We start from the raw sequence: 27,544 nt of genomic DNA, 5'->3' as shown, positions 1-27,544 counted from the left end.
CAGCCTCGGGGTGAGAAGTGCAGCCTTTATTGATATGATACCGATGGGCTGGCCCCCGCCGGGGGTCCATCCCTGCCCCCAGGACAATGGGGCCAGCTGTAAGGCCCAAGGCTGAGCGCCCTACGCTCGCCCTCCACCCCCCAGTGCTCTTCAGCAAAGCATCCTCCCACCCAAACTGGGCAACATTCCTGTCCCCCAGTTGCAGGGGGAGCTTGGCGCTGGTTTGGGGCAGCAGCATCCCCAAGCAGGGTATAATGGGCCCATGCTGCCTTGTCTGCCCCCCAGGAGGGGAAGGGGCTGAGCTGGGCCCTGTGCTGGGGGAAGGGGGGACAGAGCATCAGCCCCAGTGCTCCCTGCTGGCCCCAGCTCGGGGAGAAGCGGCTCCAAGGGTTGAGCTTGCCTGGGAGCAGGCGTGTGTGGCAGCGTGGGGTGCCAGGGGGTCCATCCATGCCACGGGGGGCTGTAACCGGAGTGCTGGGTGCCCCTGGCCCTTAGGCGGGTGGCTTGCGGAAGACGCTCCAGGCATGGAAGCAGCGGGTGAAGGGCCAGGGCTCGTTGCCTTTCCGTACCAGCCGGAGCTTGCGGGGACGCGTGGGGTCCTTGGAGCGCATGTGCTGGATGTAGACCTGGGGCAGAGCACAGCCGTGGGGGTCCCCGGCCCTCGCCCACCCCTGGAGCTGGCATTCCCCAGCTCGGGGGCTGCTGGAGCTCTGCACCTCCGTGCAGGGGGCAGGATCAGGGAAGGCCCTGGGGGGGGAGATGAAGCCCAAATCCTCCCCCCAGCAGCAAGGAGGAGGAGGCCCTACCTGGCACGCCTTGAGGCTCAGCTTGATCTCCACCTGGCTGGTCTGGGTGCCCACCCACATGTAGACCTGTGGGAAGGATGTGCAGCCAGACTCAGCCCATGGTGCCGCTGGCAGATCCGGCCCCTGCCATGCTGCCCCCGGACACAGGATCAACCTCACAGCCCTCAGCTCACCTCCCGCCCGTTGTCCAGCAGCATGATGTCATCGTCAGCCAGGTCATCCTGGCAGAAGTCGGAGCACTTCTCTGATACTGAGAAATAGCCCTTCTCGTTGGAGCACCTGTGGGGAGAGCCAGAAGGGGACCACATCAAAGACGTGAGTTTGTTAGGACTCAGTTTGTGCAAATTGAAGGGATGTGATGGAGCAGCTCTGTTTCAGCTGGTGGGTGGACAGAGCTGGGAGAGGGGCTTTGTCTGTCATGGGGAGCCGTGCCCTGGCTAGCCTGGGAGGATTGGGCCAGCATGGCCCGGGGCACTGCAGGAGCAAGGGGACCAGCAGAGGCTGGAGCTGCCCCTCCTGGGCCAGGACCCACCTGAAGAGCCGGGAGTGCTTCATATAGTCGGCGTCTTCATCGTAGGGCTTCTGGCTCCCAATGCCCACCCAGAAGAAGTTTTCGGGCTCTTCTCCCTCATTGATTACCTGCGAGGGCAGGGACAGGGCTGAGTACGACTGTCCCTTGTCCTGGTGGTTGCTGCCACCCAGGTAAGCTGGTGCCGAGCCCCGCTGTGCTTCCCCCCCGCACCGCTCACCTGCTTGCTGTAGGAATCATCAAACATGTGGTTCATAATGTCCTCAGCCAGCTTGGCCTCATCAGGGTCGGCTGCCCGGCCCACCCAGGTGTAGACAATGCCCTGGTTGTCCGTGCTCTCAAAGGGCACCTGGGGGAGTGCAGAGTCAGGGCTGCCCAAGCGGGGAGGAGAGCAAGTGGTGAGCATCCCTGAGGATGCTCAGCCACGAGCAGTACCTTGAGGATGAAGCAAAACTCTGAGTTGAGCAGACCAGCGTCTGTGTTGATCTGGATGCACCTAGGAAAGAAGCCCACAAGGCACAGTCAGCAAGAGATTGGGCGGTTGTGCCCACTGGCACGTACCCTGCCAGGAGCCTGGCACCTATGGGTGCTGCCTGGCCCGGAGCAGCCCACGGGAGGGCTGACCTGGTGCAGAGGGCCCCGCCGTTGGTGCGGATGTGGTAGAGGCTGGGCTGGGGTGGGCTGGCCCTGTCCTTCCGCTTGCCCCGGTGGATGACAAACCTCCTCTTGAAGTGCGAGAGGAACTTGGGGTTCTCCTGCTGCTGGGTCATGCGCACGACCTGGCCAGGGGTGGGTGTCAGCAGGGCCATGGGGACACCCCCCCACCAACACAACCCCAAGCCCCCCTGCCAACCCCCATCTCTGCTGCTATCCCCTGCCCTTAGCCTGGGGGGGGAAAGAAGGGAGGGGGGAGAAGTGAGGCAAGGGGACCCCTGTGTCACCCCCAAGGAGCAGGCAGCGGGGTCACCTCTAGCTTGCCGGGGAAAAGACTCTCAAACTTCTTCTGGAGGCTGAAGGTGAAGGTGAGCCAGCCCATGTTGGAGGCCTCCCGGCCCTGCCAGAAGTAGACGATGCACTGGAAGTCTTCCTCAGGCTGCTTCTCCTCTTCCTCTTCCTCACCCTCCTCCTCCCCTTTGCCTTCACCCTTCTTCTTTTTCTCCTCCTCCTCCTCATACTCCACCGGCACCCAGTACCTGAGGGCAGGAACAGGGGGTGATGTGAGGGATGGGGCAGGTTGGGGGTTGGGGCAGGGAGATGGGGGGATGAGGTGGCCCAGCAGGCCCAGGGAGGGGACGAGCCAGGCGTCACCTGCAGAGGAAGACGTAGCAGTCGTGGGTGTGGAAGTGGCCAAACTCCTCCTCAGGCAGGCGAGCGAATTTCTTGCCCTCCAGCACAAAGCCCTCCATGCCGTCCAGGTCCTCATTCCACTCCTCCATCAGCTGCTCTGCCTGTAGCCCCACACGCCCAGTTAGCCGGTGGCCACCCAGCCCCCCCGTCAGCACCCGGCCCAATGCCACAGGGGGACGCACAGGGTGGTCCCCAGCCATACCTCGCTCAGGGGCATGGGGGGCTGGCGGGGCAAGAAGAGCGCTGTGAGGTCGGCCTTCATCTGATCCTTCTTCTCAGCATCCTTGCGGACCTTGCCGGCGAGGCCGCCCTCCTGCAGCACCGTCTCGGCATTGCGGGTGTAATCCACATGCAGGACATCATCCCAGTTCTTGAACTTGGACTTGAACACCTAAATCAGGGAGCAGGTAACGCACCCCGGGCCACAGCACCCTCCCTGAGGGGTCTGTGCCCCTGTCTCCCTCCCTGGCACTGCTGCCCAGGCGGTCTGTGCCTGTTCACAGGCACGTGGGCTGCCCTACCTGGCACTCGGTGCCCTCCAGGTTCCTGGTGACCATGGCGTGCTTGGGCCGGTGCAGCATGCCGCACAGCTCCTGGCTCAGCTTCAGCGCCGCTGCCCGCACCAGCCGTGGTGACTTCCTCCCGATCCAGATGAAGACGTCGGACCAGCAGTCCAGGATGTACACGCTCTTGGTGTCCAGCAGGCTCTGCAGCTGAGGGCACCACAGGGAGAAGAGGGTCAGGCACCCATGGGCCTTCCCGGCTGGAAAACGCCCTGCCCACTCCCCAAAAGACAGGCGGGAAGAGCAGGGCATCCCCCACCCGGGGCCCCGATGGCCAAACCTGCCTCTCCCAGGGCACAGCTGGAGGCAGAGGGGGCACGAAACCAGTCTCACTGGTCAGACTGGGAGAACCTCCCTGCCCCATCCTACCAGGCGCATCTCTGGCATCAGATCAGCCTTCAGCCTCTTCTTGTGCTCCACCGAGAGCTTGTAGTTGATCTGGGGCAGCTCCAGGTAGCCCAGGCCCAGGCCGACCTGCGGGGGGGGGGGGGGGGGGACGGGGACACGGGTGAGGGGGGGGCTGCGGTGCCCCGGCAGCGCCGACAGCCCTGCAGACAGCAGCTCCCCACCTTGTACAGCTTGGGCTTGTGGGGCTGGAAGTCATCGGGGACGCAGGGCCGGATCTCCTCGGGCTGCCCCCCCAGGGTCTCCCAGAAGTCGGGGGTCTCCTGGCCCTGGGTGAGCAGTGTGATCTCCGCCTTGCCCTTCCGCTCATTCTTATTGATCTTCTCGGCGAAGAGCCTGTGGCGGGAGCGGGTGAGATGGCAGGTGGGCTCTCTGCACCCCCAGCCCCCCAACCAGCCCTACCTGGCCTTGGTGGTGCTGCTCAGCGTGGCCTGGCTCCCACGCCACACAAAGAGGTTGAGGCCGTGGTCCAGGAGGAACACGAACCTGGTGGATATAGAGGTGAGAGGATGGTCAGGAGAGAGTGGGGTGTGCGCGCATCCTCCCCACCACGGGGGTCCTTGTGGAGCAGGGCACCACAGCTGCTGGGGCTGCCAGGTGGGGTTTGGACCCACATCCTTGTAGAAAGGTGCTGGCACAACCGATTTTCACCCCAGAGCTGCAGCTACGATGTCTTGGGTGCACCCTGCCAGCACCCTGTCCCTCTGCAGTGCCCTGGCCACTCCCTCCCTGCTCACCTGGGGTCCAGCGATGTCCCTTTCAGTGCCACTGGCTCCAGCTTCACGTTCTTCTTCCCATAGACACGGTACAGCCTGGGGGAGGGACAGCCACAGTGGGATGTGGGGCACCGCCTGCCCCACACATCCCCCCCCAGCCCTGGCCCCAGTGGTACCTGGTGACGTAATGTGTGTCCTCCACGGTGAAGAAGCCGCTGGCCGTGCCACCCTCGATGTAGGAGATGTCATTGTCGAAGACCTGGGGGCAGGGAGGGGGTGAAGGTGGGAGGGGCAGGGCTGGGGGCTGCGGTGGGGATGGGGGTCAGCCTCACCTGGAGGAACTCATCGCTCTCATCCCCCATCTCCTCCCGGATGCTGCGGCATTCAGCACCCAGGTAGTTGCGGAGGTTGACGGCATGGATGGCGGAGCAGGCCTTCTTGTCCAGCGTGGCCTCCTGCCCGATCCAGTAGTAGATCTCCCAGTTGAGGGAGCCGTTCTCGTCCAGGAAGGTCTGGGAAAGGACGGGGGGGTGAGATGGGACGGCCGCAGCCCTGGGCTGGGGATGTGGGGGACCCTCGGTCCTGCCCAGGTACCTTGAGCACGATGTAGCAGTCGGCCTCATAGAACTTGCCATGGAAAGCCTCATCCACCAGCGTAGGCACGAAGTTCTCAATCTGCCAGACGCAGAGGCCGGGCAGCTGCCCCACGTCCTCGCTGAAGAACTCCGAGTAGTCCAGCTGTGGCTTCTCCAGGCCCTGGTCCCAGCGGCGTGTCTTCAGGTCTGATGCCTTCGCCTCCCCGCTCTCCTGTAGGGATGGGGACAGGTCACTGAGCTGGGGGACATCAGGTCCCTGCCAGCACCCAGGGTGGGCCAGGGGTACCACGGTGCTGCTCAGGACCCCTCTCCCACACCAGACCCTACCTCTATCTTCTTGTTCTTCTCCTGGGCCACATCTGACATCCCCTTCAGCACCTGCTTGGCCTGGTCATCCTGGGCAGAGTCCTTGCGCCGCCGGAGCCTCATCTTGCGGGCCAGCGGGTCCTTGGTGCTGCTCCCTGGGGAGATGGGGACAGGGTGTGAGGTGGCCAGGACACCCATGCCTTGCGTGGGGCTCAGCTCATTTCCCAGCCTCTCCTAGTGCTCTGCCCAAAGCAAGAGCTGTCCCCCATGTCCCTGCACACTTGCCTGCTGCGGCGGCTGCAACGGTGGCCGGGGAGGCTCCAGCCAGGCGGAGCTGGTTCTGCAGAGAGAAGTCGATGTTGTACCACTCCGACGTCCGATCCACTGGCTTTGGGGGCATCACCAGGTTGGGGTTCTCGCGCACATCCAGGATCTGCCGAGGAGGGAATGGGAGGACTCACCGCTCTGAACCATGGACTCATGGGGACCCTGAGGATGTGGGGTAGGACGAGAGACCTCTGGAGCACCCTGGGCTTTGGTGAGGTGATGTGGAGGGAGCCCCAAATCCACCACCTGCCTGGGCTGAACCGTGTGCCAGACTGCATGTATTGGCCCCAAGACCCCCTGTCCTTACCTCACCCCATCCTACCCTACAGCCCTGGGATCCCAGGGACATGCTGGGGCTGTGGTGGACCCAGCCTGAGGCGGAGGGAGTGTTGGGCTCTCACCTCCACGTCTGTCAGGAAGTGGATGGCCTCTGGCAGCGTCACCAGGCGGTTCTTGTTCAGCACCAGCTTCTTCAGCTTGGAGCACCTGTGGGACACAGAGATGCTGGTGAAAGGCCAGGCCAGTGTGACACTGTCAATGCACAGCCTCTGTGTCCCCTCTTCGGGACTGAGCAGATCCAGTTGCGGGATGTCCCCTACCTGCACAGACTCTCGGGGATGAGCTCCAGGTTGTTGTTGGCTGCCATGAACTCCTCAAGGTTGACGAGCTTGCCGATGCCTGAGGGGATCCCATCAAAGTCGAGCTTGTTGGAGTTCAGGTACATCTTCTTCAGCTTGGTCAGCTTGCAGATGGCTGACTGGTAAAGGAGAGGGTGGGGTGAGGGAGAACCCTGTGGCATGGAGGCATGGGCAGGGATCCCATGTATGGGCAAGGACATACAGGCAAGGAGGTGAGCTGGTTGCGGGACAGGTTGAGGGTCTCCAGCTGGGTCCACTGGTCAATGCAGAGGGACAGCTCCGTGATCTGGTTGCTGCTGAGGTTGAGGCGCCGTAGGCTGCCCAGTGTGTAGAGGCACTCGGGGACGCGGCTGAGGTCGTTGCAGGACAGGTCCACATCTGGGGGAAGACAACGGGGTGACGCTGCCGGCCAGACCCATGCCAGGGCCGAGAGAGCCCCTGGAGGGCCCCGTACACCATGGGGCTGGGTACCCCGGCCCTACCTGCCAGGTTCACCAAGCCCTCGAGGCTTGTGGGCAGGTTGCTCTGCGTGCGCTGGGTGTTCCTGAGGTGGAGGGTCTGCAGGGCCGTCATCGCTGGGAGCTGCCTGCGGGCCACAGAGAACCACAGCGCAGAGATGGCGTCAGGGCTGGAAGCAGGCACCCAGCCCAGCCCTGGCATTGTGGGATCCAGCCCGGAAAACAGGGCCTTACCGGAGCTGCGCGTGCAGGAGGGGGTTGTTGTTGAGGATGAGAGTCTGGAGGTGGACCAGGCGTCTCATCTGTGGTGGGAGGCTCTCCAGCTTGTTGTTGCTCAAGTCAAGGTAGAGCAGGTCCGTCAGGTTGATGAAGAGCTGGTTGGGGATGGTCTCGATGCTGTGGGGATATAGGCATCTTCAGGGATACCTGGAACCTGCACCAGCCCTGGATTCCCTCCCGGAGAGGGGCAGAGACCCGGAGTGAAGGGAGGTGATGGATGGAGGTGGCCATGGCCAGGGGGAGGTGGCTGCCCTGACCCAGACCCACCTGTTGTGGCCGAGGTTGAGGACCAGCATGTTCTTGGCATTCTCCAGTTCCCGGGGACACTCTGTGAGCTGGTTGTAGCTCAGGTCCTGGGGCAAACAGGACAGCAAAGCAGGCATCGCCCTCTGCCCTGCATCCCGCAACCACCACCCAAACCCCAGGACCGAGGGGCATCTCTGGGGGCACGGCCTGCCTACGGCCATGCTGGGCCTTGCCCTGCGGATCGGTGCCCAGCAGCCAGAGCTGTATGAGCACACAGGGAACGCAGCTGCTGGCATCAGCCTTTACAGGAGGCGTTGCCACAGGGTTATCCTGCCCGCAGCCAGCTGCCACGGTGCTCAGACAGGGGATCAGAAGGACTGTCACTGAAAGGGCACGGGAGTTCTTGCAGGGAAGCAAGTTATGGCCTGGGCACCCAAAAGTCAAAGGGAGCCGCGCAGTGCTGAGCCCTGCTGTCTCCCTGCACCTTTCCCCCTGATGCTCCTCAGCCCCACCACGCTCCCCGAGGGGCCACCGAGGCGCAGGAGCGGGACCCAGGAGTCTGAGCTGGCTCTCGCGCTAGCCAAGGAGACTCTGCACCTACCAGCACCGAGAGGTCGTCCAGCTGGAAGATATCATCGGGGACTCCCGAATTCTTCAGGCTGTTTGCACGAGCCACGATTGCCTTGAAAGGGGGGGAGAGAGGCACAAGTGCAGCCATCCGCTGGCTCTATGCCTGCTGAGCCCCCCGGCGTGCCCAGGGACGACTCTCGTGTGTCCCCAGAGCCCAGGGCTGGCTGAAAGGTGCCTGCGGACACCAAGCCCTGATGTAGGCGGGACACGTGAGGGAGACACTTACCCGGAGGCAAGGCAGGCCAGAGAGCTCGCCATGGAGTGTAGTGAGGCTGTTGTGACTCACGGAGAGGTGCTCCTGCAGGGAAGCCCCAGACAAGCCCCAGTGAGCAGAGAGAGAGGCCGGGGCTGTGTGGGGCAGCGGTTGGTACCCCCACCAATGTGGGGGCTCCTCAATCCCAGGAGAGTAAGGGGCTTGCGGAGCATGGGGTGAGCTCAGCCCTGACCCACACAAGGCTGCTGGGACTCTCCCAGTCTCAAACTGGTTGGTTGGCCCCAGTGTGCCCACGCTGTCTCTGCACCCTGGGGCAGACCTGGCTGAGACACCCCAGCCCTGCTGCAGGATTCGGGGTGCTCCGGGCTGCTTGTGGCAGCTTACAGTCCCCGAGCTAACAGACCCCAGTCCTCAGAAATGCTTCTCACTGGGTGATCTGGAAACCGGCAGACACATGGGGACCAGCAAGCGTGAAGGAGTGCCCAGGGGAAATTTTGTTTTCCTCTGGGCATCACCAGCCCAGCTGTTACCTGCTCAGGAAAATGCGGAATTGGCAGACTGTGGGCGAGATGCCAGGTTTCAAGCCTAGCTGTGGCCCCCCCCAGCATCTGGCAGGACTGGTGGGAGCACAGGTCTGAGCAGCACGGAGGGCTTCCCCACTTGCTGTGCCTAAGCAGGGCACAGCCGGCACGGCAACTAGGACTTCTGGCAGCATTTAAAGTGTTGTGTTTGGCTGACACCGATTTAACGACGTCCATAACATGCTGCAGGACACCGCCAAAGCAAAGCTTAGCCACAGGTTCTGCCAAGGGCCTGGCTGTGCACAAAACTTGAGCCACCCAACAAAGAAAGTCAGGCAGCTGCCAGCTCCTGTTCTTCATATCTTTTAGCAAAGGAGGAGGAAGAAAAAAAAGCCCCAAAAACCTTAATCCTCCCCATAATAAACTTTCACTGATCCCTTCTATTAAAGGGTAGAGGATCTAAGCATGTTTTTAGTGTGGTTTTCCAGGAAAAACAAGGTGAAACCCAGTACAAGTCTGTCTCAAACCCACTCCTAACAGCTCCTGCATCCTATTTCAACCACACGTTGTAGCTCAGCCCTATTATTAGACACCAGAGCATCCGCCGATGAGCCATGATGCTGGCAGGCACCAGGCTCTCAGCGCCACCACGCAGGGGCCCATCTGATCTCACAGCCCCAGCGGGAGCCGTCGAGCCCCATCCCCTGCCTGAAACATGCTGCTCACCAGCTTCTGGAGGGCAGCGAGCTCCTCGGGCAGGTAGCAGAGCCCGGTTCGGTTCAGCTTCAGCCAGCGCAGGCTGGTCATCGCCTTCACATGCTCCGGGAAGTAGCCACCCTGCGAGGGAGAGGAGGGTGAGAAAACTGCCTGCCCCACAGGGTGAGGATCTGGGGAGCTCCATCTGACCAGGCCTACGAGGCTGGGGGAGGCCTGGGATCGCCCCTCCTACGGGGCTGGGGGGCTGAGATCGCCCTTCCTATGGGGCTGGGGGCTGGGGGCTGAGATCGCCCCTCCTATGGGGCTGGGGGGCTCAGATCGCCCCTCCTACGGGGCTGGGGGGCTCAGATCGCCCCTCCTACGGGGCTGGGGGCCAACATGCCCTGGGCCCCCTGGGTTTGGGGGGCGGAGGTCGCCCAGCTGTAGAGGCTGAGGGGTCAGGGATCGCCAGGCCCTGCCGTGCCTATGGGGTCAGGGGCCAGGGCTGCCCCTAGACGAGCACCCCCGGTCTGGGACCGGGAGCGGGGCCGGGGGACCGAGATCACCCCGCCCCAGGGGGCCGGGGCCGGGCCTGACAGGGCCCTGCGGGGTCCGGGCTGGGGCTCGCCCGGCGCTCGGGGCCTGGGACCGGGCTGTCCTCTCCTCCCCCGGGGCCCCCCGTTCCCCCACGCACCTTGAAGTCGTTGCCGCTGAGGTCGACGCCGCGGACGAAGGGCAGGACCCCGGTGGCCGCCATGGCGGCGCTGGCAGCGGAAGGGCGGGGGGACCCGGCGGCCGCGCACCCCGCCCCGCCCGGCCACGCCCCTTCACGGCCAGGCCACGCCCCGGCGGTGACGCTAAGCGGGGTGGGGTTTTAGGGGTGGAGCCGGCTCCTGCTTCCGAGCGCGGGTGGGCGGGGCCGCGCCGTGCCGCGCCCCCATTGGTTGAGGCCGCGCCGGGGGCTGCGGGACGCCGGCACGCGCGGGCAGCGGGGGTGAGTGCGGGGGGTTCCGGGGGGCGTCGGCTCCGCTCCTGCCCTTGAGCCGGTCGCGGCTCGGAGGCGGCCGGACCGCGGGCACCGACCAGGGCCGCCCCCCCCCTCGGCAGCGCTGGGGTCTCCGTCCCGGCCCCTCCCGGGGGCACGGGCCGCGGTCCCCTCTTCCCCCACCCCGCGCTGCCCGTTCCCCCCGGGGCGGTTGCGCCAGGGCCGGGCGAGGAGCGGGTGACCCTTCCCCGCGGTGACCCTTGCTCCTCCGCCGCACCCAGGCGTCCCGGCAGCGGGGAGCCTTTGCCCCGGAGGTGAAGGGGGGCGGCGGGGTGGGCTCCGCGAGGCCGGCAGGAACCCCCCCCTTCCCCAAAAAGCTCCCACCCTGCGGGCTCTGCGTCCCCCGGGAGGCAGGTCCCCGGTCCGGGGTGACACCCCGCTGCTCCTCTCCCGCTCCGCAGGGCGACCATGGCCGAGTTCACACGGCAGCGGGGCAAGCGGCAGGAGGACGGCGGGCTGGGCAGCGTCCTCGACGTGCTGTTGGCCAACGCCAGGCTGGTGCTGGGCGTCAGCGGCGCGGCCGTGCTCGCCATCGCCACGCTGGCCGTCAAGCGGGTAAGGCTAGCGCGGCCGCCGTCGGGGCTTGGAGGATGGGAGCGGCCAACGAGGAGAGCCGCTTTGCTCCCCAGCTGCAGTGGGGAAGATGCGCAGCAAACCGTGCTGGCTGCTCCCGAGCTGTGGAGCTGGTCCCTCGAGTCTGGCAGAAACGGTGCCGGCGGCGGTGCCGTGGGTGCAGAGCTGCCCGCTCCCACCCTGCAGGGACACACGCAGCCCTGCACCCCGTTTGCCAGGAGCAAACTGCGCAGGAGCAGTATCCCATCCAGAAAGGCACCTTGGGCTTAACTCATGTTTGGGCACCTGACTGATTTCCACTTAAAATCTGCAGGAAGGAAATGCACACCTTTGTCCCCCTGAACTGTGGGGGTTTGCGAGGAGAAGCCCTGCGTGGGGCTGTGTCTCCCTGTGCGTGTACCAGGGGGGCTCTTGTCCCCCTTAGTTCAGGGTGTGACCGTGGGGAAACGGTACAAAGATAATAACTCGTCCGTGTGGGTTTTCCTTCCCTCCAGCTGATAGACCGAGCCACCAGCCCTCGCGATGAAGGCGATCCCAAAGCTGAGCAGAAGACCCTGGAGGAGAGCTGGCAGGACTTGGCCTTGATCAAGGCAACGCCAAAACCCCCCAAGAAGCAGAGAAGGGAAGACCTCAGCGAGCCTCTGCTCTCCCCGGCTCAGCCGCCGGCACCAGGTGAGGCTCATGGTGTGCATGCCGGCTCCCACCGTGGCCAGGAGGATCACCTTGATGTGCTCTGGGCTGGCTTTGCCACTGCTCCCGGCGGTCTGGGAGCTCCGTGTTATTTTTAGCTCGGTGACTGGAAAGCCGACCCGATTGAGCCTGCCTTCCCGGAGGCTCCTGAGCCGCGGCCCCTTTTTAGGCAATGCCTGTGGTAATGGCACCTCCGATACTGTCTTGGGTGTTTTGGCCACCGTGGCGTGGTGGAGGCTGTCAGGGCTTTGTTTCTTCTTGAGCAGCGTCTGCTGTGCTCGTTTTCTGGGTCAGCTCTGCCTAGAGGAAGGTGTGCTTGGGAGCTGCCGCAGACAAAGGCTGCCTTGTCCAGCTGCCTACAAAGATGGTGTTTTTCCAAGTGGGAAAACAGCCCAGCTCAGTACAGGGCAGGTCCTGAGATACTGGACTGGGATCACTTGCAGGATTTGAGCAATCAGGCAGGCAGTGGGGCAGGCTGGAACTGCCTGAGCAGTCTCAGCGGGGCTGAGACTCGTAGGGACCCTGGCAGGGAGTCCCTTGCCCGGCTGCTGCTGCTGCTTAGCCTGGTTTACCCATCTCTAGCTGGGGGGTGAGGCCGGGCACTGTCGAGTTTTGGTGGTGGCCCTCTTGGTGAGGTCAGCCTCGTGTCCAGAGAGGTGGGGTGAGAGCTGGGCACCCAGCTTGGGCCTCCCCCTCGGCTGCAGCAGGAGAAGCTGCTGCTGTAGGTTGCAGACAATCTGCTCAGAGCTGTGATTTCTCCCTCCCCTTTGTCCCATCCCCTTCTCACAGAGCCCAGGGTTTGCTCTGTCCCTCCGGAGACTCCTCGGGTTGAATCCAGCCCTCCGCGCTGCCTCACGCTGCAGGAGAAGCTCCTCTCACACTACAGCAGCCAGCTGGCCGTGCCCCAGGTGCAGGTGTCCCTCACCTTGCAGCTGGCCAGGAGCATCTGCGCCCAACTACAGAACTTCCTGCGGAGCAAGTGCCCGGAGCTGCCCTTTGGCAGCCTCTTCCTCAGCGGTCCCCTGCTCGATGGCCTTGCAGCTCTGGCAACCAACAACATCCACCTCATGCTGCCGGTGGTCCTTGACACCATGCTCTGGAGCCTCATCCCTGGAGAGAACACTGTGGTGAGGAACCCCCGGTACTGGATGATCAAGAGGACCGATCTGGAGTATTTCCCTCGTGGGTGCAGCCCCTGGGACAAGTTCATTGTGGGCCGGTACCTCTCCTCCAATGTGCTCAATGAGACCCTCCACAAGATGCTGGTGGCCTCCATCAACTGGCCTGCCATAGGCAGCCTGCTGGGGAGCGTCATCCACCCGGTCGTGGCCTCCCAGGAGCTGAAGCTGGAAGTCAAACATGATCAGGTTGAGCTGAGCATCACTCTCTTCCCGGTGGTGGAAATGGAGGACAAGGTTCTTCTGGCTGCTCCTCCTGAAGGACTGGTGGAAAACCTCTGGCTTGAGAGCTTTTACAGGGCAGAGGTCTCAAAGGTGAAGGAGCTGGATGCCGGTGACTCCGGGGCTCGGCAGCAGTGCCTCTGCATCCTGAACGGTGTCTGCAAGAGCCATCCTGCCCTGCACAAACTGAGTGGCAGCCCCTTGACCCATGTTGTCCTTCACCTCAGTGCCACCAGTTCAGACTGGACAGAAGAAAGCCTTGCTGACAGGTTCCAGCAAGTGCTTGAGGAGCTGGTAGGCTACCTGGAGAAAGGGGTCCTGCCTTCCTATTTCAACCACAAAATCAACCTCTTCTGCGAGCTGTTGGAAGAGGAAATCGATGACATGGGCTTCATGCTCTACAGGGCCATATCTGAGCCAGACCTCCTGCTGAAAGAAAAGTGACCAGTGCGTCGGGAGCTCCTGAACGTAGGGTGTTTCTTGCCCGTCTGCTGCTCCCTGCTGTGAGGGTTGTGATGCTTCTAGTCGACTAGTCAGTAAGGGCAAAGTTCTTGCACTTTACAAGAAAAAAAAAAACCCAAAACATTTCCTGTGTGAATAAAACGTGCCTGTGCAGAGGCGTGTGTTGGCGTAAGGAGCCTTTCCCTGGGAGGCTCCGCCGAACCCAGGGCAAGTGCAGCCCACACCTTGAGTACATACAGGTGAGTCCTGTCTGCTGGGCGCTGGGAGCCAACGTGAAGCACGTTTGGTCTCTTGTTCCCAGGGTTCTCTGCCTATCCCAGCCTACTGTCCCAGCTCTTGGGCTCCCCTTGTGCTCTGAGACCAGCTGGAGGGGAGCAGTTCCTTGCTGCCGCAGCGTCCTGCAGACACCACGGGGTGCAGCATCCCCTTGGGCTCTTGGTCTTACTGCGCCATGCCCTCTGCCAGCTTTTGGGACAGGGTGGGAGCCTCATCCATCTGCAGGATATTGCCTGAGTGATGATCTGGGTGGCTGTCTGGGCACTTCAAGGTACAGCCATAGCAAATGGGGCTGTGGGTTTATTTTTGGAAACCCTTTCAGCTGCTAAAAGGGGCGAGCTCAGCTCTGCCTGTTTGTTCTGCCAGTATTGGTGCTGCCTGGAGGAAGGGATGTGCTTCCAGCACAGCGCCGGGGCTTTGTGGCCTGTGTCCCACAGCGGTGTTTTGCTGCAACGTGTCCCAAAAAAGGTGGTGGCAGGAAGAGAGCTGCTCGCTCCCAGGATGCTCCTGGTATCGGTCCCTTGGTGGAGGCTGCAGCAGGGCTGTGCGTCCCCTCTCCAGCGGGTCGGTTGTTGCCAGTGACTGTCTGTGGGTACTTGCTGCTCTGCCGCGAACCGCAGCGTCCCCTCCCAGTCTGTCCAATGACTTTTTCACACGTGTATTGCTGCTGTCCTGAGGTCCTGTTCTCCCAGAGCCCCGTGGTACGGGGCAGGAAAGTAGGACATGAATGATGCTCTGAGCAGAGTGCTTGCAAGAATTTAAGTGGTTTATGCTTTTTATGAAGAAGGTATGTTTTGATTGGTATTTTGTTTGGTTTTTTTCCTTTGGGTGGCTGCTAGTAGGCTTTGGTTTTGGCCATAGTCCCAGGGCGAAGGAATATATTCTTGTATTTAACGGGAAGAGCTGGTTTTGCACACTGGTGGAGAAATCCTGTGGACTTCAATATGAGCACCTGTTGTGGTTTAGTTTTCTTTACAGCTATCATCTTGTTTATGGGAGGAAAAAAGCCTGTGCTTTTCCTCCCAGTCTGAAGATTACTTAGTTTGTTCCTCCAAACCGCTTCCCAGGTGTTTAGCGATGAGAATAAACCTTCCCTGTATATACTGGTTCTCTTGTGTCACTCTGTTTTGTCTCCCTTCCCGCGATAAGGGCTGAAGCGATCCTCCAGCTGCGGTGCCATGCCTGAGAACTGCCAAGGGCGTCCCCCCCCACCCTGTGTGGAGAGCTTGGCTGTGGTCAGACCCCATCCTGCAAACCCCTCCCTCCTCTTCCAAACCCCTCCCTCCTCTTCCAAACCCCTATGCCTGCAGGGTGCCTGGCTGTGGTACGTGAGCCGTCCAGACACTGAGCTGTTGCCATTTACCCAGCAGCTCTATCTGCTCGGCTGCCGGAACACTACCCAGGGTTAGGCCAGTACAGCTGGTGACGGCTGATGCCATCAGCAACACTGAACCCGCTGCCTGTGTGCTGCACTAATGCTTTCTGCTGCTGTTGCCATTCAGAGGCTGCGGCCCGGGCTTCTGCCAGCTCAGTTATTGCATTACAAAGCCTCGTAATCCCGTTATTTTAGCTGGCAGGTGTGTATTTTTAGGCTGCAGCTGTTAATCGTGGGAGTGAGGGGTGCAGGGCAATGCAACCGGAGTTCTCCTGACCTTACTCTGTAGATTTAGACCTGATAGCAATGGACTGCAGCAGTTAAGGCTCTCTCCTCTCTCGTGCAGACCTTACAGCGAACCTGTGCTGCTCTGACTTCCTCTGCTTTGAGCTATGCTGTGGAAAGTGCTTCAGCCTCCTGGCTGCTCTGCGTGCAGAAAATCTGGATGCTGTCCTCTGGCAGAGGAGGACATGGGAATCTTTTGGATCTATTTGTTTTGATGTACAGAGGAAGCCCCAACAGAGAGGGAAGAGGTAGCCTGGCTTTCCAGGGAGTTCAGTGTAAACTAAGCACAGGAAAACAGAACCTCCCTTCAGGATCAGCCAGCTCTCTGTCTGTCCCTGGGCAGCAATGCTACAGCAGATGCGGCTGGTGAGGTAAAACCACCTTCCCTACCCCTGTGCAGCTCACTTCTAAATAACTGTGGGGAGTTTCTATCAAGACAGCTCCTGTGTCATTCCGATGAGTGAGTGAGTGGAAAGAGCAAGATTTGGGTGGATGCTTTTACGGTAATAGCTTAACTATTTTAAGTAGGAAGAAATAATAAGGCAACATCAAGATGTCACTGTATCAAATTTTAAAATTAAATAATCTTTTAATAAGAAACTTACTAGTTTGACAAAAAGAACTTCCATTAGCTAGCAGCATCACAGAGGCATGTCTCAAGGTTTTGGGAAGAACTGTTTCAAATTCAAAAACTGTCTTAAAAAAAAAAAAAAGGCTTTTCCTGAACACTGCAGCTGAGCTTCCCTTTCAGGGCAGGCACCAGATCCAGCTTCTCTGCACCTGGACCTCCTTCACTAGCAGGGACAACCACAGTAAGGGGTATGGTGCTGTGATGAAAAAGAAGGGAATGTTGCTCAGGTAACATCAACTTAGAAGGGAAATTAAAATAAAATTCCACACTGTGGAAAGCCAGGGACTGAGAAGCGCTAAGCAACCCTGGTGTCTGTTCTACTGCTCTTTCCTTGTGTAGAAAGGCTGCGTACAACTGCCACCATGGCGGGAGCTGCAGGTGGACTAGATCCAGTGCAGTTTTCTCTGCAGATTCAGTTTTCAAATGCTTCCTTGAAATGTTTAGACTATCCCAATCTGCTCAGCAGAAGAGCAGCTAAAAACAAAGGCTGACACCCGTAGCAGAGCCACCTTTCCAAGCTGGTTGAACCCTTGCTGCCCAGGCGTGTAATGGGGCAGGAGCAGCCTACGACCAGCTCTTCTAGAAAGCACTCGGACTCATTTCTAGACTCCAGTTCCTTTCAGCAGTAGTTACTCCTTTAGCAGCCCACAACCTCAGACCTTTCAGGCTCTCAGGAGATGTCAATCCAGGCTCAGTGGTTTTGAGGGCAGGTTTTCCTAGTGTGGCCAGGCTGGTGGCAAATGCTACAGGTCCGTGGTTTCTTGGCAGTGGCTTCTGAGGAGAGACTGCTTGGTCGCTTGGCTTTACTTCCCAACCCTCTTGAGTATCCACTGTTCCCAAAGTGGTTCAAAGAGACATCTCCAGAAGGCCCTAGAGAGAAACAACTTGCATTTAAGTACCTTTGAAAATATACGTAGGTGAGAAACAGAAGATAAGTTCAAAAGGGCAGATCAAGGATTTTACCATCCTAGCCACTCAGATTGTTTCCCAAAACTACACTTCCTTCAGATTTGTCTGAACAGTTAAATGTTACCCATTTGTCTTGCAGCATTAGAGAAATGTGGGAACAGAACGTGGGTAACTGATCTCCCTGGCTGCATGCTCTGGTCTACAGCTGAAGCGGAAACAACAAAAAATACCAGAGGAGATTTCTGAGTAGTTTTAAAAACTCAATTCTACCACTTTAGGCCTCGGTGTCTAAGGAGGAGGAGGCCAGTGCTGAAGATCTCTCTCAGACCACATCTCCACCTCTACTTTGCTTACTGTCCCTTTGTGTCAGTGCTCTTTCTTTCGTATCCTTGTAATTTATTTTTTGTATGGGTATTTGTTTTCAGCATCTTTGCACAGCAGCCACACTCAGTTTCTCAGCTCTGATCAAAGCTTCAGAAAGACTTGGCCTTTCACTGCATTCCTGACCTAGGGCAGAAGGAGTAGCACGGTTTCCCTGGCACGACAGAATGGGGTTTAAGATCTCCAAAAGCGGTGCTGCTGCTTCAACTCTGTACCAAGTCAGTAACAGCTCTCACAAAACTCAGCACCGTTATTTGGGAGGACAAATTCCCAAACAGACTGTTGGAAAGTGTGCTGGGCTTTATCCAACAAGTCACAGGCAGACAGATGCTCAAGTTACTGCATGTAAAAGCGAAGCATCCTGCTCGGAGCTCAGCAGATGTGTGCTATGAGGACATATCCTGCCAGTACTTGGAAAGGTAAGCCAGACTCAGTTGTTACAAGCAACATTTGAAGTGCTATATAATGCTGCTGACAGATGTTCTAAAGAGAAACCTGAAGTCTGATAAATGTGTGAGTTGCTACAAGAGCTGTCACGCTGTGGTGGCATTACACATGTGTGAATGTGTTCAGTTGAGCTTTGAGAACAGCCTCCAACTCCTGCATCTCACCCTGAGCCCAGCCTTACCTGGTGCCACATTTTCATCTGCCCACTGGAAGAAGCCGCACTGCTGGTCTCGGGGTTTAGAGCAGGTGTGGAACTGCCGCCCTTTGTTGGGGCCATCCTTTTGGACGGTACGTGTGATGGCTGGCTGGTTGCACTTGCAGACCGTGCCACCTCCTGAATCAGAGCTGTTGTTTCCAAAGAGCTCTGGGCCTCTCCCTCCTCCTGGGCGCTGAAATCCTGCTGGGCCTCTTCCTGCAAAGGGTTGGGGCAGTGCAGGGCCCTGTGGAGCCACGTTGCTTCTGTCCTCTGACTGCTGATCAGCCCAGAGAAAAAAGTTGCAGGTACTGGTGCTGCATTTGTAAAACTGCCTGCCTTGATTGGGCCCTTCTTTGCGCACAGTTAACAGCAGGGCTTCATTCCCGCAGTTGCACACCACTGCGTTGCTCCCGTCGTCTGGAGCAGCTGAAGGAGCAGGCCTGGGTGTTCTTGCTGAGCTCAAGGAGAGCAGATGTCCTGGTGCCAGGTTTCTGGTCCCCCTCACGTGCCGGTTTTCACCACTAGCTCTGTTAAAGGAGTTGTTGACCTGTAAGTGATTCGCTTGCTGGCTGGCGGATGATGCAGGTTGGGATGATCTGTGTAAATACTTCAGGTCCAAGAGTTCTTTTAGCATCTCATCACAGCCTCCGATGCAGCCAACAAACTCCAGGGGCATCATGGGTGGAACGCTGCCTCTCTTGAATTTAAACTTCAGTCTAAAAAGGAAAGGAAAAATAAAAGCCTTCCAGTTCATATAACTTTTCATCAACAGACCTTGATTTGGACTTCCTTTTTAATTTTTTTTTTTCATTCTGCTATACTTTCCCAACCCTTCTTCTTTCTATCCCCAAGCCATGAGAGTGCTGCTCCAGCTTTCCAAGACCAGAATGGAAAATGGTTGCCCAGCCTAGCCCACAGAAGTCTCTGGCCCTGATGGCTAACACCTAATGTCTGAGGGGCTGCATTTCCCCAAGGAATAACTGGTACGACCTACCTATGAACTGGATGAGGTTTACACACGGCACAGATGCTCTCATCCCTGGCCACATCCAGCACGAAATCAGGAAACCAGACTGCAGTTTTACAAGCTGGATAGCCCGTGCAGCTGAGATAGAACCTGCCATGGGACAAAGGCACTGGATGAGGAAGAGGCAAAGTTAAGACAGTCAGTGACCTGTTCTCCTCTCTTCTTAATCGTCAAAAATTGTCAAAACAATTTTTAAGGGCAAATACGTACTTGAGAAAGAGGTTCAGTTTATGTAGCTGGTGGACTTAGCTAGCTGCAGCTCAAATTTTCATGCTTGCTGCAGAGAGGAACAAAAGAGGCCTAGAAAGACACAAACCAACACAAGGCTACTTTCTACAACAGGGAAGATCACCAACCCGCCATTCTTCTTAGTCTTCAGGACCATGTCATTGTTGCACTGTGGACACTTCCGGACAGAAAGAGGCATTGTTGGATAGACCTCCTCTTGCTCTGCAATTTCTGTGGCTTCTCCAAAATACTGAGCCAGGGCCTGGTCCAACCTATAAAGAAACAAGGAGAGCATCCTGTGTGTCTCCTTTGCAAAGAGCAAATGCAAAGTGAATCAGGGCCTGCTGCCCTCTACACAGCCCCTCTGAGCTTCTCTATGAGTATGTTGATTCAGCACCCTGCCTCTGGGACAGGCTAGGTGCGGGTACAACATGAAAGAGGTCAGTGCACGTTGCCATCTCTTTCAGCCAGCTCTGAATTTAATCTTAAGGGTTTAAACCAAGATGAGCAGTTAGTTGGCACCAACTCATGACAGCGTGCCAGGCTGCGAGTCATCCCTTCCCATGCAAATGCCTACACACACTGGGCAGAGCTCCAGGGAAACGGGGACAGGATCCCGCTCCAGGCTGAGCCCCAAATGAGGAGCCAGCACCTCCTAGAACAACAAAGCAAACAGGAGAGGGCAAAGACAAGACTCACTTGTTGGCTCTAGCCACAGCTTCGATGAAGACTTGCTTGTACTTTTGGACCTGCTGCTGCAACACTACAGATTTGTCTTTCTTCCCCTCACAGATGAGTTTGAGATCAGCCTCCAGCTCAGCTCGAAGGTTAGGCTTGGACATCTCATAGCCCATGGAATCATAGCCTGAGGAACATACTGCACGGTAAGCAAAAAGAAGGCAGAAGTAAGGAACCTGCCATCTTCCTAACGGGCACTGCCCTTACCTTCAACCAGTCCCATGCCTAGGTGGCCTGGGAGGAACCGCTGATCCGCTGTAAGGCCCACGTACATCCGCATCTTAATCGTCTCAATGTGCTCGGCGTGAGTGGCATCAGTCCCTGAAAGCAGGCAGGTTGTGTCAGATGCCAATAAGTGATTTCCCCTGTGTCTAGTGCAGGGTGCAAGGTGCTAAAGGAACAAGGAGATGACTTATAGTCAGGAGCAGCACAGCTCTCACGTGCCACTGGCACTGAGGCCACCCTGTGCTGGCAGGCACACCCTGGCCCCTAAATGGCATATCTCCCTAGGTACTGGAGGCACTCTGCAGACAGCTTAGGATCTTTGGACTTTGCCTGCAGATCTCTACTATCCCTTTGTTCTGTACATTCAAGTGATTTATCTGAAGTGACACTTAGAGAATTCCCTACTCTGAGGATGGGACAGAAGTGGTGTTAGGGAAGTTGAGAAGCAGCTTATGAATAAAGCTCTCCCAAGAGTGAAAGGCCACGGTGCCAATACTGACCAATGCCATGTTTCTCCATGAGTGCAATGAGATCCGCTTCTGTGAGGAGCAATGGAGGGCTGGTTTCCCCATCCACCATCTCCACTGTAGTGGGCTGAAAGCGAGACCCTTTCTGATACAGTGGAATAACCTGAAGGGAAAGAGAATCTCTTTGAAACTGCCTCCTGGACCATTCACTGAAGACAAACTGTCACGCTAACAGCAGGCCAGTGCAGTAATAGAGCAGCACCCCGTTCTGGAGGAGATCCAGTCTCAGGGTCTTCAGGATTAGCCAGTAATGAGCGGCCAGACAGACCACGGAATAGCAACTGCAGCTTCTCTTGGTGAGGCAAGTCAACCCCACAGCCCTGCAGGGTCTCTGCTGTGCCATCAGAAGGGGAAGAATCTATCCAAAATAGGCACAATAAAGCTGTACATGTTTTCAGCAGAGATGTCTGAGTGAAAAAGCCCGTGGGCCAGGAATTGTCAAAGGGTGTTCTGTAGAGGGGTCTGAAGTTGGCAGTGAAGTGTGATTTTAAACTCCAGGTACTTTAGCCTCTCCTGTCTATGTTATTCAAGGGTATTACCTTATCGCTCCACTTCTCGTAAGGATAGACTTCCAGATAATTTCGGGCCAGGATCATTAGTCCTTGAGCAATGAATCGCTCATTAGCAATGTCGATCTCCACAGTTGTTTCCTGTCCCTTGGCATCTTGAGAGCAGCAAGCCAAAAAATGGCGCACAATGAACTCATATAGTCTCTGTTCATTGCCCTAACATCAAACAGTAAAAGAGGGTCAGAATCTCCTCCTGTGTTAATGAGATGTCAAGAAACATTAGTGAGATCCCAGGTGAGGATACTGTGCTAAGGACTGTATTATTAAGACTTCTATCTTTACTTATCAAGCAATACAAACCATCCGGTTACCTCTGCCTTTGTTAAACTCACCTGCAGGTTAGCAGTGTATTTTGTGGGGTGAATGGGAGGGTGAGCCTGATCTGATTTGGTTCCACTCCGAGGGGTTGGCCCACCCTGATCCAAAATCCTCTGTGCAAATGCTCCCCAGTTTGGGTCCTGTGTTTGCTGTTGTACTAAGGCAGAGAGGTTCAGCTCCTTGGGGAAAATGTTGGTCTCTGTTCGGGGGTAGCTGATGAACCTTAAGAAGACAGACAGAAGAGCACTTTAAGAGGTGCTCCAAGATGCTTCCCATTTTGGCCTAAAGGCCATTTATTTTTCAAAAGAATTAATTTTACCAAGCCACATCTTGCTTTCTTACCCTTGAGTATAGAGTTTTTCTGCTATTCTCATGGTTTCCTTTGCATTTATTTTCAGTTTGCGGGAAGCCAACTTCTCAAGTTCCTATGTTGGGAAGAGCCAGGAAAAAAGGTATTTGTGCATAATTCAGAGTGGTGAGTAAAATGTCTGTTCAAAGCTTCTTTCAGATAAATCCTTTCAGCAGAGTTTAAACGTACCACAGTGTCCAGGGGCAGGGGCCTCCATTTGCTCTTTGGCCTGCTCCCAACCTCAACAACAGTTGCTACCGGATCCTAAACACGGAGTAAGCAAAATGCAAAATCTCCTTTAAGAGTTTATACAAACTGTTCTTTAAACATCTTGAGTGAGACAGATGCAGGAAATGTTGGGCTGAAACTGGATTATACAACTATTTATAAGCTTTCCTACCTCCATACACATCTGGTAAAGGACCAGGCACGCTGTGTGATTAAACAGCCGGTTCCTCTTCCAGTTGAAGACCACACTGCCATCTTCATGATCATGTGTCACTGTGTAGGACAACAGAGCTGAGTGACAGAGTAGTAATACAATGGAAATACAGCAGAAGCAGTGGGGCCACGCTATTGGGAAACCATTCAGTTCTGCTTAGTGGTCATGGCAAAGGAAGAGGAAACCACCTCTTCAGCACTGTTTGTTTGTTGCTCTCCTGTTTCTCCTTTCTAAACATGTCAAGCCCTTTAAGATGGAGCCCAGGACTTGCTTTCCCCGAGCATACCTTTGATTTTATAGAAGGCTTCAGGAACAAAGGCCTGGATGGCTTTAAAGCGTTCAACTACAAACCCCAGTGTTGGGAACTGGCAGCTACCATAGCTGATCAGCTGGTCTGCTAAAATATCAGGGAAGATCTTCTGGAGCCTTAGTGTCTGGAATCTGGTGAAGGCAGCACCTGAGAAAACAAAATGAACACCAGAACTGAATACAACAACATTGAAGGATAATCACAATGCCTTAGATGGTTCTTTTTAATACTCTATTAATTTTACTCTAATTTTAATACTCAGTTACAGACACCTGTCAGTGCTGCATGAGCTATAAGCCTAACATTTGCTTCAAAGAGCATGTTTCCAGTAAAACATGAGATGTGATTTAGTTGTATCTCATCTAAAAATCAGATTTACGACACTATAGAGGGCATTTCTGTCTTGCGTTGAGGATACAGTAACAGATGATTTCTTAACACCCTTTGCTGGGCTTTAACATGGTGCATTCAATGTGGTTAGACAAAAAGTGAGGACGAGCCTGACGGCAGGCTGCTGTCATCTCCAGCGTGTGTTTACCTACCTATCCTGAGGTCCAGCTCCTGCCTGACGTCAACAGCATCGCTTGTTTTTTGATCTGGTTGAGTGAGGTTCTCACAGGCTGTTCTGACAGCATGAAGCGTAATTTCTGAAAAACGGGCTCGGAAAACTCGGAGGTTTGGCTTCACTGTCAGACACGCATGGAAAAAAAAAAAAGAAAAAATCAAAGAATGACTCAAACACCAATGGAAAGGAGCAACTAATAAACAGCTGTCTTCAAAAGAGTATACTGTCAACCTATTCTATAGCTTTGCAATAGCTGAATATATTTATGTTCTATCAGAGCCACATATTTAACCTGGACGCAGTAAAATTGAGAATATGCCTCTGTTACAACATCTCCGAGCAGTGATACCTTTCTTGGAACTCAGATTGACACAGGAGATGCTCTACGCACCAGCTTTGCAAACGTGAATTATCTCGAAGCCAATGTTCTCTCCTTCTCGATCGCAGTCAGTCCAGATCACCAGAGCTTGGCACTGCTGAACTTCTCGTTCAAGGGTTCTCTGAGATGAGAAATCACAGAGTGAGACATGCCAGGCCACTTGCTTTGTCATTTAATTTTAGAATGACTCACTAACTGAACATGAAATGCAACGTGTATCCATAGAGATAGATTGTTGCAATAACATTTTGTAATTGTGTCTCTCATGAGATTAGGCAGCTTTCAAAAGAACTGAGTCATTTATTTACATCTAACTTTAAAAAGCATGGCTTGGATCAGATTGTACCACAATCTGTTTTTCTGAAAATGTCATTTTTTTGTAAAATTGCAACACAATTACCAATTCCACCTTGTTGGAAAAAACATTTCTACTCTTAGCACTTCAGTTCCTTTACTGCACTAATTGTACACGAGCAGACTTTCAATGTCACAAATGAACAGCATATATAGTCCTAGGAAATGCAGGAGGAATTTGCTAAACTCTGGAAACTTAGCCATTAAGACAAAGCTACAATCCTCCTTCTGCCTGAGACAGTATTTGTAGAACTAACCTGTATACTCAGAGTTTCAGGGAAACGCTTAAAAACAATGTACCTTGATATCCAGGTAATTTTCAGGGCAATACTTCTCAATTTCAGCATCAAAAAGAGCTAGAGGGTTGCAGCTATGCCTGGTAAACAGAAGATAAGCAGTGTGCTTAACAAAAACTAAAATATATGTTGTGAGATGCTAACTGGTGCTGGATTGTGAGGAAGTGCTGTTCAAGTACTGGAATTAATACTATATTATACTATATTATGGGCCTCGTCTTAGACAACTTAGAGTTCGCTAATGCTGAGTTACACTTAAAAGCAATAGAACCAAAAAGCAAGCAGAGAAAACAGCAAAACAGCCTTAAACAAGCAGCTTCTCTTATTTCAAGCACAAAGAACAAATGGGAGGGAAGTTAGAAAAGCACCTTACTTCCCAGGACAACTCCTAGTTGAACAGAGAACACAAAAACATCAATTGATTTTTGGAATCAGTTTAATTCCCTGGGTCTGCCTTAATGTATTTCAAGGAGTATTATGACTTTGGGGTTTTTTAAATGCTCTGAAGGTAGTACTTTGAAACAGTATTTTGGCCATTCTATATAAAATTTAGTACTTGTCACCCTGCTCTGCATGCGGTGTCAGAGTTCCTCCCTGCTCCCTAGTCTTCCAACTCGCAGTGCCTCGCTCAGCCCAGGGTTAAAGCAGAAGACAGCGGCCCCAACTTTCTGCCAGGGGGTACCAAGTACTAACCATTTGCGAAACGGCAGCTTAAAATCATGAGCCAGTAAGTGTCCTGACACAGATGTCATCACCATAGTAATGTTCTGCAAGAGACAAAGCAAGGTAATTAGTGCCCATCATTTTCTAAAAACTACCCACAGCCCCAAGATCTTTATGCAGTTCTCAGTCTACACAGTGACACCTCCCTCCTGCTAATATATCATAAAAAGCTCTTCTCTCTACTGACAGCTAAATGTATGGTCTTATCTTCAATTTTTGTAGGAAGCTCCCAATTTCAAATAGCAACATGTTTTTGACTAATATAAACCCAGAAAGTTGAAAGACTTAAAGCAACAAAACACGTCAGTGGTTGAGCCAAGAAAAGAACATCTGACTTTTCCTCATCTTTGGACAAAATGTCCCCGTCGCTGGATGTGTGTTTCGTAACTTCTGACAAATGGCTTTTAATAATTAGTATTTTGCACTTCTCTAATCCAGCAGTAGAATGAAAGAAAACTCTACCTGGCCAAACATCTGGTAGTCATATTCGTAGATCTTGTTGAACTTGGAGAACCCTTCTCGCTAGAAGGAAAAGGAAAGTTGCTGAGTTTCTGACTTCTAACAGAAACCAAACGCATTCTGCCTCACTTTGTACACGCTGTTATGGCAGAGCACAGAGAAGCATGGGGCAAGTGAAAATCCAGGTACTGTAGCCAAAAGACAAAGGCAAGGTGGGGTGAATGGAAATTGCCTGTATCATTTATGGAGACATTGAAATGGTGCTTTCCAACGTAAAAATATTTTAAACCATGCCTGAAGGGGATACCAGGGTTATCTCCCCGTGGGTAGTGACAACAAACAGTGAAGAACAGATTTGTTTAATGGGGCTGGCCACTATATTCCTGACAAACAACTGTCCGGCTCCAAATGACAACTAGTGTGCCAGCTCTGAGTCCCCAGGACTATCCTCCGCCTAACTGAGACTTGTGGAAGTTTCTAGATTGGGTATTTGCTGTTTTTTCTACTGAAGCAGAATGATATCTTCCTTGATTGGGACTGTCAGCACTCAGGTTCTCAATAACACCTTTCATTCAAATTAATTTTGGTCTAGAAGCACTTTCTAGTTCCTTAGCTTGGAAATACAAGTAATTATGCAAACCGTTAAAGGTCACAAAACAAAGCAGCAGAGAGATCTCTGATCTCCTCCAAACCACAGACCATCTTTGCTCTATTATGCAAACTTCAGTGACACACAGACCCAACCCTCCATGCCCCCACCCCCAGCGCTTGCTGACGCTGCAGAAGTGGTGCTTTTTGACTGGGAAATCCGTGCAAACAGATGGTTTCAGTTCCCGAAGCCTTTCACCTACACTGCAAAGCTAGGAATGACACAGGGAGCCCTCGCCACGGAGCTCAGTGCTTGGAGAAGGCAGACCAGGCAGAGGGAGCACAGCTGGGGAGCTGAATTCCAAAAGGACTTAAGTCACACGGAAAAGGAGTCTGAGACTCCCAAATGCACTTAGGCAAGTGGTGTCTGTCCACAGAAGAAAGCCGTTCTTGTATCCTCGCGTGGTCAGAAGCAGCCAGAGACAAAACAGGGCAAAATGTTGCACATGCTGATGTGAACTGCCTATGCCCAGCTCTGCAGAGCGAGCTGGTGCTACCACACAAGACACAGACAACACCCGAGACCAGGACTGTGCTGCACAGTGGCCCTGGTGAGCTGATCCTCTCCAGACAGCTAAGCCAGACTTGTACGCATATCAGGAAGTGGTAAGGAGCTGTGGTGTGTTCCTACCCGTCGCATTCTGCTGTTGGAGAGCAGATCCGCAATCCCTCGGGCAGCATCGTTCTTCTCAGCCACGCACAGGACCTTCCGGATCCTCTGCAGTGCCACATCCTCTGCAGCCCGGGAGAAGAGACGCCAGGGCTGCGGCAGCATCCTGATCCCGCAGCTAGCAAAGAGCCTCGCTTGAAGGTTCATCACAAGGGATGGTGACAGCTCTGACGGGGCCAAGGCATGCTGCTGTGTCCTTGCCCTGGGCCGGATCCTGCTGGGGACGCAGAGCAATCACTGAACGTCCCCTGCACGGCCCTGGTCAGCCTTTAACCGGCCACCCCGGGAAGGCCCAGGGCATCCTCTGCACGACTGCCAGCCGTGGCGCGGCCCCCTCAGAGCTCCATGGAGCTGGGGAAAGCTTCTCCCCGCCACCAGAAACAGCTACGCGGCGGGTCCTGCCCGTCCCCGGGCCCAGGCTGGGCCTTCCCTCAGCCAGGGCAAGGCAGGCCCCTCACAACCCCCGCCCTAGCCGGGCTCTCCCTCCCCGGGGCCAGCCACCCCGCCCCCGTAGGGCTCTCCCCCACCGGGGGCAGCCCCCTCCCGTCCCCGACCCCCCCGGTTTCCCCGGCCGGACTCTCCTCACCCCGCCGCCCTCACTCCCGCGCTCGCTCTGTCGCAAAGCGGTTCCCTCACCGTTACGTCCTGCCGTAAAGCGCCACCATGGCGGGAGAGAACTACAGCTCCCAAGACGCCCCGCGGCACCCCTCGTTGGTATCCCCCCGCCGTCCCGCCTCGGTTTGTTATTTCTTCCCGCCGCCGAGCCCGTC

The 27,544-nt window shown here is 55.7% G+C and overlaps 3 protein-coding genes across 7 annotated transcripts; 1 reads left to right on the top strand and 2 right to left on the bottom strand.

Moving 5' to 3' along the window:
* Positions 1 to 7: 7 nt before the first annotated feature.
* On the bottom strand, positions 8 to 10,119 carry FLII (FLII actin remodeling protein). Its single transcript, XM_054842454.1, has 30 exons — positions 9,972 to 10,119; positions 9,308 to 9,418; positions 8,073 to 8,144; positions 7,818 to 7,898; positions 7,238 to 7,323; positions 6,926 to 7,087; positions 6,716 to 6,819; positions 6,436 to 6,611; positions 6,195 to 6,352; positions 5,997 to 6,081; positions 5,550 to 5,701; positions 5,290 to 5,419; positions 4,961 to 5,173; positions 4,699 to 4,878; positions 4,543 to 4,625; positions 4,388 to 4,462; positions 4,053 to 4,136; positions 3,815 to 3,986; positions 3,615 to 3,719; positions 3,204 to 3,395; positions 2,885 to 3,073; positions 2,644 to 2,783; positions 2,303 to 2,528; positions 1,960 to 2,114; positions 1,771 to 1,831; positions 1,556 to 1,684; positions 1,339 to 1,445; positions 980 to 1,085; positions 807 to 872; positions 8 to 626 (listed from the first exon to the last, which is right to left on the bottom strand). The coding sequence occupies exons 1-30, from the start codon at positions 10,032 to 10,034 to the stop codon at positions 492 to 494; spliced, it is 3,798 nt and encodes a 1,265-aa protein (XP_054698429.1). The 5' UTR covers positions 10,035 to 10,119; the 3' UTR covers positions 8 to 491.
* MIEF2 (mitochondrial elongation factor 2) lies at positions 9,258 to 14,831 on the top strand. Of its 3 annotated transcripts, none has more exons than XM_054842461.1 (4): positions 9,258 to 9,460; positions 10,724 to 10,877; positions 11,390 to 11,567; positions 12,375 to 14,831. In XM_054842461.1, the coding sequence occupies exons 2-4, from the start codon at positions 10,731 to 10,733 to the stop codon at positions 13,427 to 13,429; spliced, it is 1,380 nt and encodes a 459-aa protein (XP_054698436.1). In that variant the 5' UTR covers positions 9,258 to 9,460; positions 10,724 to 10,730; the 3' UTR covers positions 13,430 to 14,831. The 3 variants fall into 3 exon arrangements, with proteins under 3 accessions (XP_054698436.1, XP_054698435.1, XP_054698437.1); XM_054842460.1 differs by lacking the exon at positions 9,258 to 9,460 and adding an exon at positions 10,197 to 10,271; XM_054842462.1 differs by lacking the exon at positions 9,258 to 9,460 and adding an exon at positions 10,278 to 10,576.
* Positions 14,832 to 15,947: 1,116 nt separating this feature from the next.
* On the bottom strand, positions 15,948 to 27,500 carry TOP3A (DNA topoisomerase III alpha). Of its 3 annotated transcripts, none has more exons than XM_054842458.1 (20): positions 27,411 to 27,500; positions 26,736 to 26,988; positions 25,460 to 25,519; positions 24,968 to 25,041; positions 24,279 to 24,354; positions 23,637 to 23,745; positions 23,223 to 23,366; positions 22,657 to 22,827; positions 22,329 to 22,429; positions 22,118 to 22,192; positions 21,922 to 22,004; positions 21,594 to 21,801; positions 21,232 to 21,417; positions 20,666 to 20,795; positions 20,148 to 20,261; positions 19,902 to 20,067; positions 19,331 to 19,474; positions 18,942 to 19,064; positions 17,933 to 18,663; positions 15,948 to 16,884 (listed from the first exon to the last, which is right to left on the bottom strand). In XM_054842458.1, the coding sequence occupies exons 2-20, from the start codon at positions 26,919 to 26,921 to the stop codon at positions 16,706 to 16,708; spliced, it is 3,060 nt and encodes a 1,019-aa protein (XP_054698433.1). In that variant the 5' UTR covers positions 26,922 to 26,988; positions 27,411 to 27,500; the 3' UTR covers positions 15,948 to 16,705. The 3 variants fall into 3 exon arrangements, with proteins under 3 accessions (XP_054698433.1, XP_054698432.1, XP_054698434.1); XM_054842457.1 differs by lacking the exon at positions 27,411 to 27,500 and adding an exon at positions 27,361 to 27,399; XM_054842459.1 differs by lacking the exon at positions 27,411 to 27,500 and adding an exon at positions 27,361 to 27,399 and having other exon boundaries at positions 22,747 to 22,827.
* Positions 27,501 to 27,544: the final 44 nt, after the last annotated feature.

Source organism: Grus americana, chromosome 15 (genome assembly GCF_028858705.1).
Source record: "Grus americana isolate bGruAme1 chromosome 15, bGruAme1.mat, whole genome shotgun sequence".
NCBI lineage: Eukaryota > Metazoa > Chordata > Aves > Gruiformes > Gruidae > Grus > Grus americana.
This window is presented reverse-complemented; position numbering and strand designations above follow the sequence as displayed.